This window comes from Erinaceus europaeus, chromosome 4 (assembly GCF_950295315.1).
Source record: "Erinaceus europaeus chromosome 4, mEriEur2.1, whole genome shotgun sequence".
In the NCBI taxonomy this organism is placed as follows: Eukaryota; Metazoa; Chordata; class Mammalia; order Eulipotyphla; family Erinaceidae; genus Erinaceus; species Erinaceus europaeus.
The window spans coordinates 70,981,650-70,994,645 of NC_080165.1; the positions used below are offsets into that span (position 1 = coordinate 70,981,650).

Genomic DNA, 12,996 nt, shown 5'->3' on the forward strand with positions numbered 1-12,996 from the left:
CTATGTAAAATGAAGTCTGGGTAAATAAGTAATGATTTAATAAGCAGTTGTATTTCCTTTTCACCATCCTCATTCATCATAGGGTCAAGACAAGGTGCAATTAGTACTAGATGCATTCAGACCACTTAGTTGTATATGTTAAAGATTCTTAATAATTAGCAAACTGAAGCCATGACTATATGAATCACACAATGTTACACAATAAATTAATTAGTTTAACCAATACCTAGTGAGTAATCTTTGCTTTCTAACCCACAGCTGTCTCTGACTTTGCTACTTAACACTGTATAGATGGTAATGGAGCTTATTCTACTCAGAATCCTCAAGTGCTAACTATTCAGCTAGTGCTGACTTTCACCAAACCATCCTTTTCCTTCCATTTTTATTGTATATGTGTGAGAGAGAAAGAGAAGGTGAAAGTGACAAAGACTAGTAGTACCTGGAATGAAACCCAGGGGACCCAAGCATGCACAACATAGGATCCACTGCTGAACCACCTTCCCGGCCACTAAATCTACAATTTTATTTATTTCTCTGTAATGTCTGGATTGAGACCGAGAAGATTACATCTCTATTTTGTCACCCAGTTCCATTAGGCTCTGCCAAGAGAAAACACCACAGAGATACTGCAAGGCAGGAGGAATGAGAAGGAAAGTATGCCTCTTCCAGATTTCATAAACCTAATACCAGTTTGGAGTCAACAAATAACATTCAACCCTTTAACAGCTGGGAGAAAGTTTAAGCTTGTTAGACAAATAAGGGACTACAAAAACTGTATAAGGTCAAGAGAATGGATCATTTAACCATGCGTGGACTTTTAGGCCACTGTCAGGTCACCCCCACCTGGGGTCTTTAGATTTCGCCATAGATAATACGCTCCTAAACCTATAACAGATCCTTCTCTCAATCATTGCTGGTCACATCCATTTGAAGCATCGTCATAAGGCTTTTTGTGGGCTTCTTCAGTACCATACTCTGAACTATGAACTAGCAATGGTAGTTTACTGCTGACCCATTCTTCAAGGGAGGTTGGGTCATCCTACTCTACCACTTGAGGAAGACTAGTTTTGAAGTGAATGAAGCCTAGAATGTTCCCAGCTGTGATCATGGACTGAAAGCTCAGATTGACAGTGACTCAGCATTGTACAGGCTCCAGTGCTAAATATAAATAGATATGGATCCTAGGTTTGATGGGTGTGGTAAGCAGTTAATTGCATTTATATGTTGTCTTCAAGTTTGCAAGCAACTCTCCACCCTGGTTCTAGTCTCAACTTTGACAGCATCTTCCCAGACAATATGTCTAGTCTAACCCCATCTTAGCTATCAATTTCAAGCAAAGATTTCTAAAGACCTGGGCTCCTAGGAACATACCTAACATAGACTTCTTAGCTTCCTTCCATCCTAAAGTTCCACTTTATGGTTCCTGCTCATTAAACATTTCATCTTGCTTTCCATCTTACTGCCTTACAACCACCAATTTCCAGATGGTAGAAGGTTAAGTTTTTGTCAGGATCCGTTATCTAAGTTTTTCAGTTTCAATAATTACAACCTCTTTCCCTTTACTATCTTGTCCTATGGGGTGTTGTCTTCTTTTTGTTTTTGTAGCAAGGGCTTCATCACTTCAGATAGAAATAGGGATAGAGATAGATAGAGATAGAGATAGAGATAGAGATAGAGATAGAGATAGAGAGACAGGGGAGAGAGGGAAAATATACCACAGCACTGAAATTTCCTCCAGTGCTTTAAGGATCATGCTTGAACCTAGGTCACACACATAATAAAATAGGTATATTACCCACATGAACTGTCTTTCAGGCCCTGTGGGAGCTGCTTTCTGCTATATATTGCAGCTCTGATATATTTCGCCTTCCTAGGTTTTCAGCACCTAATAATGCTTTATATTAAATTCTGTTGGTTTGCTATGGTCACCATAATGTTCCTTCTAGCTTAGGTGTGGCTAATAAACAGAGATCATGGAGTTAGAGCTCTCCCACAGATCATATTCTAGGAACAAATGTAGGTGGTCAAAACCTATCACAAGTTTTCCTAGGTATCCCTCCATTCAGCAAAGAGTGCCTTGGGTTTGCATAAGAACTTCTGAGAAAGAACTATATACTTTAGTCTTACAATCTTGCAAACCACTACTAATTACAAATAAAAAGTTTAAAAGGTGGGGAGAGGGGCTAGTGGTGCACCTGATTGAGAGCACATGTTACAATGCACAAGGACCCAGGTTTGAGCCTCTGGTCCCAACCTGCAGGGGGAAAGCTTTGTGAGTAGTGAAGCAGTGCTGCAGGGGTCTCTCTGCCCCTTTTCCTCTTTATCTTCTCTTCCCCTCTTGATTTCTGACTGTCTCTGTCCAATAAATAAATAAAGATAATAAAATTACAAAAAAGAGCCTCTGAGAAGAGGCCATTTTGGCTAAGGCGTAAATATATATAAAACTAGAGGATCCACCTTTGCACGTAGCTGGAATTTGTCAGAGTAGACGAGAAAGGATCAATCTAAGTCCAAGACAATGACCACAAAAGAAAGAAGATACGTGTGTGTGTGTGTGTGTGTGTGTGTGTGTGTGTGTGTGTGTGTGTGTGTGTGTGAGAGAGTGTCCCCTGGAAATGCTGTATGCAGTATCATAAATGTTACCATACATAAGGACCCAGGTTCAAGTCCCTGCAAAGGGAGAACTTCATGAACAGTGGAACAGTTCTATATGTTTCTTTTTCTCCCTCTCTCCTCCCCTCTGTCTCCCTCTCCATTTCTGTCTATCTCTATTAGTAAACAAATATTTTTCTTTTTTAATTAATTTCACCTCCAGTGTTATTTCTGGGGCTTGGTGCCTGCACTATGAATCCAGTGCTTCTGGAGGCCTTTTTGTTTTTTTTTTTCATTTTGTTGTTGTTATCACTGTTTTTGTCATTGCTGTTGTTGTTGGATAGGACAGAGAGAAATTGAGAAAGAAGGGGAAGACAGAAAGAGGGAAAGAAAGATAGACTCCTGCAGACCTGCTTTACCACCTGTAAAGCAACCCCCCTGGCAGGTGAGGAGCCAAGAACTGGAACGGGGATCCTTATGCAGGTCCTTGTGCTTTGTGCCATGTGCACTTAATCCACTGTGCCATAATCTGGCCCCAGAAATAAATATTTTTGAAGCTTCTTACAATTTTCAATAAATAAGGTAAAGTAGCTTCAAATATCTTCACATAGAATTTATTTTCAAGTTTATAAAGGTTATAGAATGAACTTTAAAACAGCAGAAGTATAATTTATAAGTGTGTGTGTGTGTGTGTGTGTGTGTGTGTGTGTATTCATCTCTCTTTTCCTATTTACTTGACAGTTTGTATGGGTCACTGTGCCAGGTGAGGGTTCCAGTGGTAGCAGCAGAAAAACCTTTCCCCAATGCCCTTCTGTCCAGAATCAGGGAACACTGAGCCTTGGTGGAGGAATTGACTGTTTCCTCACATATTGACTTTAGGTGGGAAGGTGATTATTAGAAGACAACTAGACAGTAAAAGTTCAGATCAGGCTCTCTGAGAGTTCCCAGCAAAAGCAACTCAGCTTCTATAAATGGAGATGAATTTGAAAGTGAGCCAGGCAAGAGAAAGAGACAGCAAGGATGAGCAGGAGAGTGTACATGAAGCAGGAACTTCCATGCTGATGTTCTAATTTGTTCTTTCATATGAAAACAGCCCCCAGAACCCAGATTAAATTTTGGTGTCAGAAGCCAAACTGGAGGTGGGACTTGGCTGCACCTTCCTTCTTTCTGCACTTCAGAGGTTTGCCAGGTCTCTGGGATCTGATAAACAGGATCAGCAGAAATCCAAGGAGACAGGAGGCAAGGCTTACTCTTTGTCCCTTCTTGGGCCATCCTCCCTCTCATCTCCAGCTTCTCTGAGTCAATAAGTCACTGAACTTCATCCAAAGAAAGGGGTGTAGCTTCATCGTTTAGGGCTAGTTGAAACTAGAAAAATCACAGGACAAAGCACAGGACCTGAGAGAAGTATTTGTTTACTCTACTTAAGTGATTTTTGAGTGGGTTGTCAATACATGTTTGTGTGAAAGGGGAGAATGGAGTAGGGAAGGAAGAGAGAAAAGATAAATGAGAAATACTGCCTTCACTTCTTTCAGGCATGAGCAAGAGTGAATTCTGAAAATATTAAATGACCTTTCCCAACTCACATTGCTCAGGTGGCAAGTTTGAGGACCAGAATCTAGATCTCTTGACTTCTATATTGGTGAGGTACTCTTTCCAGTCCATATTGTTACATACCATGCCATTCTAAATGGCGTCTCTTGTTGTTCCCCATAAGAGAATAAGAAATGCTTGGCGGTGGGTAGGGCATGAATCAGTAAATAATATTTTGAAACATATAGTTTGGCTATATTTACAAGGCAATATTGGCTTATTTTCAAACTCAAAATGTCTTCAAATGTATAGATTGCATTTACCTAGCTCAGCAGCATTGGTATATGTGATTCCTTCCCAATCTATAATTCTGACCAAGACCCACTGGAACACCAGTGCACACAGTGGTGTGTTACTCACCTTCAACTCAAGCTGGTGTGTGCTCTAGTTATAGGGAAGCTTACATTTCTAACCTAGGTCTCCAGCTTAAAAATTTAGGCAGGCAATTAGCTAATGGCTGACTTTGGTTCTTCTCAGTGGAGGCTAGAAAGAAAGTGGGCATCATAAAGGCAAAAAGCTAGGTGATCATGTGATTGATGAGGGCTACTAAAGGGCCACCATATATGGAGAAGACCACCTCTTCACAGAGGTTGTTTATTACCTGAGCCAACGAGATAAAAGCACATATAAAACTGAGAACAACAGAAGCTGGGTAATGGTGCACTCGGTTGAGTACACACATTAACATGCACAAGAACCCAGCTTCATGCCCCTAGTCCCTATCTGTGTGTGTGTTGGGGGGGGGAGGGGGGAGTGTCACAATCAATGTTGATAATGTCTTTCTTATTCTCTCTTCAACACTATGCCCATTTCCCCTCTCAATTTCTCTCTATCCTATCAAATTAAATAAATAATTTTTTAAAATTTTCATTTATTTATTCCCTTTTGTTGGCCTTGTTGTTGTTATTGTTGTTGTTCTTAATGTCGTCATTGTTGGATAGGACAGAGAGAAATGGAGAGATGAGGGGAAGACAGAGAAGAGGAGAGAAAGATAGACACCTGCAGACCTGCTTCACTGCCAGTGAAGTGACCCCTCTGCAGGTGGGGAGCCTGGGGCTTGAACCAAGATCCTTATGCCAGTCCTTGCGCTTTGTGCCATGTACGTTTAACCCACTGCGCTACTGCCCAGCTCCCATAAATAAGTAATTTTTAAATTAGAGGACAATATAGTTGTAGGATCCTGTTGTATATGTCCCTGGGCTGATGAGTGTTAGGAGAGGATATGAAAAGAAGTATAGGTGTAGAGAAATTTGATATAACTACTGTCTTGAAATCAGATGAAAGAGAGTAGTCCTGTTTTATGTTGCTCAAAAAAACAAAGGGAAGCAGGGACGCCTGTTGGAGTTCAATATAAGGAAGGGTGTTTTCTACTCAGCGCTGTCCAAAGTATCAGGCAGGCTCACTCGACAGAGCAGACTGCTCTTCATCATCAGAAATGTGCAGTCACAGAGACAGGTAAGTGGGTAGAACAAATTTCTTACATGGATGAGGATCCAGGTTTTATCCCTCCTATCAAATATTCCAGAGTGCACAGAGTAGGCTCTCTCTCACTTATTCACTCATCAAGGAAATACATAAGTATATTTTTTAAAGATGCCTGTCACAAACACAGTTTTGTGTGGTTCAGTTTTAAATTATCTTGGAATTCCCTTCTTTCCAACTGCAAGATTCTAAGTTTTTGTTTGTTTGTTTGGTTGGTTGTTTTTTTTTTTTTTTTGGTGGAGCCAGAGCCACACATAGATGATTTCACTAGTCCCTATCCCTAGCTGCCTTGTCATTCAGATATAAGAAGGAGAGGAAGACCACAGCACCAGAACTTTGTTCTATATCATTGTACCCCTTACTGGTGCTTGGCTCAAACGTGGGCTTTACGCATAGTAAAGCATGTGCCCTACCCAGTGAGTTATCATTTTTTTAAATAGTATGTCTTCATTAAAAAAATTATTTATTGGATAGAGACAACCAGAAATATAGAAGGGAGGGGTGATAGAGAGGGAGAAAGACAGAGAGACACCTGCAACACTGCTTCACTACTTACAAAGCTTTTCCCTCTGCAGGTGGGGACTGGGGGTTTGAACCTGAATTCTTGTGCATTGTAGCATGGGTGCTCAGTCAGGTGCACCACCACCCAGCCTCCCAGTGAGTTATCTTTTTGGCCTGGGACCCAAGAATTAATAGAGAAAAAGGATCATACTGTGCAGGTCTAAGTTGTTCAAGATGTGTAACAATAATAAGAAATGGCCTCAAGCTGACTCCAGTTCTTGAACAGGAGAAAGATGGGAGAGAAGATGTCCACCTGCCTGCCCTTAGAAGTTTCCAGAAGGAAGGCAAAGTGGGTCTGTGCACAAAAAACAACATATGTGCATAAGAAGGAATATCTAATTGAGATGTGGTTGTGTGGCCAATGAAAACCTATGAGAATGAGAAAGGAAGAAATTTTTAGAGTTGTGATTATAGTAATCACATATAGGGTATAATAGCAACTAACACATACGCGCGCGCGCGAGCACACACACACACACACACACACACACACACACACACACACAATTTTCCAGGCACTTCCATGCTGTATTTACTCACTCAGCAATCCCAAAAGTAAGAAATATGTATCTATTTTACAGATGAAACCAGAGCTGTGAGAGGTTATGCAATCAACATATATTGGAGTCTCTGACTTTGAGTCCCTTTTCAAGTGACTTCAGAGCCCTGAGTCTCTGTCATTGGGTAAGTCTTAAGTAACCTGAGCCTAAGATGAAACAGGATCTGTGAGTAGAGCTTTTTTACCTTGACCACATGGAGCTTAGGCAAAAGATTGCAGTCAGCTAAGGTCAATTCATCCCCATCTAGAAACTTGCGCCGGGACCCCTTGTCTTCATCCCCTTGAGTGCTGGCATCAATCTCCTCTGGCAGGGGGGTGTTCAGGTAGTCATCGAGTTTCTTCAGCACCTTGGTCAGGCCTCTCTCCAGGGCTAGCAGAAAATAGTAAAAGAAATGTCTTTAGTTAATTTTCTTACCACTGAATACAACCACTGGATTTCAGACTAAACAGTTTATCCTTTTTTGTCATATTGTCACTCCACCCCTGCCCTCCAAACACACACACACACACACACACACACACACACACACACACACACACACACACACACACACACACACACACACACACACACACTTCAAGATACCAGTCAGCTACAAACAAGATGCAGCACCAGTGTACTAAATGGCCTGAAAAAGCAAAGCGTAATGAAACAATACACACTAGTCAATCTTTTCTTGGAAAAAAAACAACCAGAAATATAATTAAGGTACACATAAAAAGTTTATAAATGCAGATCCTCAGCAGATACAATAGTCATGTTCAACTTTTATGCTTTTAGTTGTCTATATTTTGCCTATTTTTTTTTTAGATAGAATTGAGTTGGCATTGTAGTAAGACTAGTAGGATAAGAGATACTGTTAATGGTCATCTTTGAAAAACACAGTCCACCAAGTTCTACCTTCTGGTCACAACAATTTATTTTCATAAATTTCACATGCAAGATATAGCTATGCCTGCCTGAAATTTTCCAAAGTGCTTTTTAATTATCGTATTGGGGGACTAGTGGTCTACATAATAATTTGCAGAAAGAAAGAATTTTAAATAGGTATAGTGATTCTAGGGTACCTGCTTTTGTGGAAGCATTACCTATGACCAAACCAACCTGAGAAGAGGAAGGTCATCTGGAGAGATAGCATCATGGTTATGAAAAACAACTTTCGTGCCTGAGGCTCTGAGTATCCAGGTTCAATCTCTGGTAACTCTCTAAGCCAGAACTGAGCAGTGCTCCAGTTATAACACATAAAAAATAAAATAACATGAAAAATAAAATAAAATAAAATAAAATGGAAGGGCATGGCTTCCTGAAGGACATGGCATAAGAAAGTGAAAGGACCCTATTTGTTGCTGTCCCCAGAGAGCCAGTGAGTATGAGGGAGGTGAATTTGAATTCAATCTACAAAATTTTCTTCCAAAATTTAGAGTTGCCCAAAATAAAAGGGCCAGTACACCCAGCAGTCCACCAGCAGTGGGCACACCCAGAAGTGTTCTAGCACAACTGTATGAAAACTTGTTATGCATACTGATTGGTAAAAGAACGTGAAGTTAAGTGAAGAAAACATGGCCAAAGGTTTTTCCAGTCTTGCCCCAGTTATTGTCAAATAATTTATTGAGACAGAAAAATAGGACAAATTACTTAAAAGATCAGTTACTGCAAATTACTATCATTCACTGTCACCCAGAATCTCATAGTCCATAGTAGTCAGAGATAACTAACATAAAAATCTTCCACCCATGCTCAGAGGTAAGGAGATGCCTGGCTGGGTCCTTGGCCTCTGTTCCTGTTTCATCCTCAGTGGCTGTTTTCCCAGACTCTTTTAGAACATAAACTGAGATAATGGGCATTAGACCTTATGTTAATTCCAGCAGATCAAAAGGGAGTGGGGCCCCTGGAAAAAAGAACTCAGAAGACAGTTTTCTTGTTCAAATTTTGTCAAATATGCCTCATGTTAACTGCTCCCCATATGAGTCTCATTTGTCCTTTTTATAGTCTTTTGACTGAGATATTGAAACAACACCATCCCAAGATAAATCAATTGAATGTTTACTGAAATGTTTGAAAATATGCTGGAGGTCGAATATAGTTTCTCAATACTTCCTTCTCTTCCATGGTGTGGCACTTGAACTTGTACTTCATCATCTGCTTTGTGTTTCCAGTTTGGGAGAATAGAGTGAGCAGGCCTGGGAAAAAAAATGCTTGTATTTCCCTTAGCGATTGTCTAGACTGGGATGGGACAGCAAGCCTATTAAAGAGCAATAGCAGAGGGTGGGTACTTAACAATACCTATTATACTCCCTACAATCCCCTATTGAAGCACTTGTCATTTATCTTGGGTTTGTTTGCTTCCTTAAATCCCTTTTATCCCTCTCAGCTATGAAGAGTGTGACAAAATTTGATTATAATTAAGAAAGGAGAAACCAGTTAAGAGTACCCATTGACATTTGACCAACTGATAATATCCAAGGGAAAGAGACAAATTGATGCTAACATTTGCAGGTTTTAATTCCAAATGCCCCCCTCAGAGACTACATAAGTCTATGCCCCGATAACACAGCTTGGAAACTATCATAAAATCTGATGAAGACCCCTAGAACAGTACATGAAGCACCTTGTGAAAACAGACTTTTCTGGATAATTTCAACTATGCTTCTAGTGGTTTCTTCATATAAAAATATAATATTTGACAATGAGCATATATGGTTGATGCTTATGCCACAACCATGGCATAATATTTGACATTTTTGGTAGTATGTCCTACAGATGCCCTCCATATATCAATTTCATCACTTGGGTTGGTATATTTTTGATCAGCAATGTCAAAATCAGAGTTGGTGATAACCATAGTAGAAAGAAGTAGAGATGAGGAGGCAGGAAAAGAACCATGGACGATGTACCTAATTCTGTATTTAAAATTTAACCCTGACCAGGGTGGATTTATTGAAATGCTGCTAAGGTTTAACCTTCAAGGTCCCTTTAATTGCATGGGCCCCTTCCAAGGCCTTGAACCTGGTTTTAAAAATTTCTTCCAAGATCAGAAGAGAAGACACAAGTAGAACCTGAACTGGAGCTGGCGTATTGCACCAAAGTAAAAGACTCTGTGGGTGGTGGTGGTGGTGGTGGTGGTGGTGGTGGTGGAGATACAGGTCCAAAAAGGATGACAGAGGACCTAGTAGGGGTTGTATTGTTATATGGAAAACTGGGAAATGTTATACATTTACAAACTATTGTATTCACTGTAGAATGTACAACATTAATTGCCCAATAAAGAAATTTAAAAAAATTGCTTCTATTCATTGTATCAGCCATAGACCCAACAAATCTTGGAAATATTGCTTATCCTTGCACTTAGTAGATGTCACCATAGGCAAGATCTTCAGTATCAGTCTGCTTCCATTTTCTCATCTCAATCACTAAGCTAAAAATCCTACATCCTCATAAGGCTATTATGAGAATAGAATCAGATAATGCTAGGAAAATGTCTGATACAATACCTGGTCCATTATAGGTCATCAACTAATGATAGCTATTGTTATTATGCTAAAAAAAAGTGACAGTTATCCTGTTCTCTATTTCTCACCAATAAGTTCCCTTGATCAGAAAATTCCTTTAAAAATTCAAGGTAAAGTAAGCAATGAGAAATCCCAAGAAGATACAACTTGGCATTCTAACCCTATGGAAAACAATCAGTTGTTTCTCTTAGAGATTACATTTCTTGATAGAGGATTAGTAACAGAGAATGACAGAAAGGGAGTTATGAGAGAGAGAGACAGAAAAGAGGAAATACTTGGAGCCCTGCTTCACCACTGGTCAAGTTTTCCCCCTGCAGGTAGGGACCAGGGCCTTGAACATGGTTCCTCACGCATGGTAGGGTATACACTCTGCTAGGTGAGCCACTGCCTGACCCCTATCTTAGAGATTTAGTGTATAGCCACTCTCTTTTCCCTTCATTTTCTTGGGATCCTTCTCAGTGACAAACTGTGTTATAAAGAATGGCCAGAGGAAAACACTGAGTTACTGGAAAAGTCATGACATGTTTTTCTATGCAGAAATGCATCATGACTTTTCCAACAGCCCGATAGATGTAAAATCCCTGTATGCTAATGCACACGGAGGTTGACATTACATATTACTACAATGTTATCAAATAGCAAATGCCAGCACCAATACATTTTTTGTCAGTTCTTTTCCTTCCTACCTACCAGCTCATTTCTCTGATCCTTGCTTAGTCTGGTATCCACAAAATTTAATTATCTCTTTTGATTGATGGCCCCCACATCATGAAACTATTGGTGTTGAACTTTCTGTTCTGCTAAGAATGTGGGAGTGTGAAATAAACCAGACTAACAAAATCTTAATTTCTTCAGTGCTGGTGTTTGAAATTATCCTAACAAGAGACTTCCTTTGAGTCTCAAAACAGGATTACTTTCAGACAACAGCAAACCTAAAGACAGGGGACTCCAAAACCCAGCATCATAAATGACTCAGGCAGATGATGAATACTCAGTTCTTTAACTGCTTTCTTCTCCTCTCCACCCACCCTTCCCATAAAGATTTATTCTGTACCACACACAAATGTGCCGGGTAAAATATGTGATGAGGAAACAAGGGGAATAGTTCATAAATATTCTCAACCATATGCAAACAATCTCAAATTTATTTTTCTCTTTTTTTCTTAAAGAGGAAAAAGAAAACCACCCATTCCATGATCACTTCCAGATTCATTGAGGTTGATATTACATAAGACCCAATATTGTTTTCTCATCGTAGAGAAATAATGACTTGGAAATGGCAATTTGAGCTAAGAAAATAAGATACTTTTACCAGGGCATAGAGACTGAGTGTGGATCGGGGAGCCAAGACTCTAGTTCAGCCTGCAGCAAGCTCTTGCAATCACGGCTCAGCTGGGCTTGCTAACATGCTTTGTGCAGAAAGGGGCTGCTCAGCCATGCAGACTCCCTTGGGGCTCAAACCTCACTTATGATGGCCCAGAGGTCAAAGGTGGTCTTTTAAAGGAAGCTCTGTGGGATATGATGGCTGTGATCTCATTTTATTATGTGTGGATTTTCTCTGGCACGTGAACCAGGGATCCAGCCTCTGACCACCATCTGAAACCTCACTGGAGTCATGCAAATCTCAACAGGAAAGGTCATGGCTGTTCTTGAGGCTGGTCCCAGGACGAGCACTTCTGCCTGGCTGTGTTTTTCTGTTGGCTCTGATTCCCCAGCACCAGCAAGAAATATACTTACTAGATTTAACAAGTGGACCCAAGATGTTTATGACCCCTATCATTTCAATATACTATGAAGCTACTGAGATGGGAACTAGCTGCATTTAACAGATTATTTATCTGCACTTAACAGATAATGAAATCAAGTCTTAGACTTATCCAAGAGATAAAATCATGTGCAAGCTATTGAGACTACTGAGGGGATGTACAGTGAAGTTATTCATTATTTGTCATTGTTCTGGCCTGTCTTACAAACTCCCAAGCACTGAGTAACGGGAAAGCAGTAACTTTAATTTAATCCAATCTAGATTATAACCTACTCTGATGTAATGATTTAATTAATACTTCCATAGATATAATGAAAGCACTAGGGTTTCATGCATGCACTGTGAATCCACCACTACTGCTGACATACCCCCTAGCTTTCCACCTACACACACACTTTCTTCTTCTTTTCTTTTCATTTCTTTTTGTTTCTTTTTTCTTCCTTTCTTTCCTTCCTTCTTTCCTCCTCCTCCTCCTCCTCCTCCTCCTCCTCCTTCTTCTGTTTTTTTTTTTTTTTTTGATACAGATAGAAGTTGAAAGGGAAGAGAATATGGAAAGGGAGGAAAAAGAAAGACACTTGCAACATTGCTTCACTGGTCATGAAGCTTTCCCTGGCTAGAGAGGACTAAGGCTTGAACCCAGGTCCTTACACATGGTCATGTGTTTGTGTGTGTTCTACCAGGGTACTATCACCTCGTCCCCCTTTTCATCATTCTTTGATAAATAGCCTACCCACCAAAGGCCGTCAAGCTGCTTTGTGAGTTGAGACCTATTTGAATACTTCCAGGATTCTTGATGTGCTAAAATACTTCCAGGATTCTTGATGTGCTAAAATTGAAAAAATCTTTTTTAAAAAAACTTTATTTTTTCCCTTTTGTTGCCCTTGCTGTTTATCGTCGTTGTTGTTATTGCTTTTGTTGTTGTCAGCTAGGACAGAGA

The 12,996-nt window shown here is 40.1% G+C and overlaps 1 protein-coding gene across 1 annotated transcript in view; it reads right to left on the minus strand.

Moving 5' to 3' along the window:
* The window catches only part of CLIC5 (chloride intracellular channel 5), a 145,394-nt gene that overhangs the window by 5,649 nt on the left and 126,749 nt on the right, over positions 1–12,996 (minus strand). Inside the window, exon 5 of the mRNA XM_007530787.3 lies at positions 6,970–7,154. Coding sequence (XP_007530849.1) covers positions 6,970–7,154 — 185 coding nt within the window. The remainder of the gene's footprint in view (positions 1–6,969; positions 7,155–12,996) is intronic.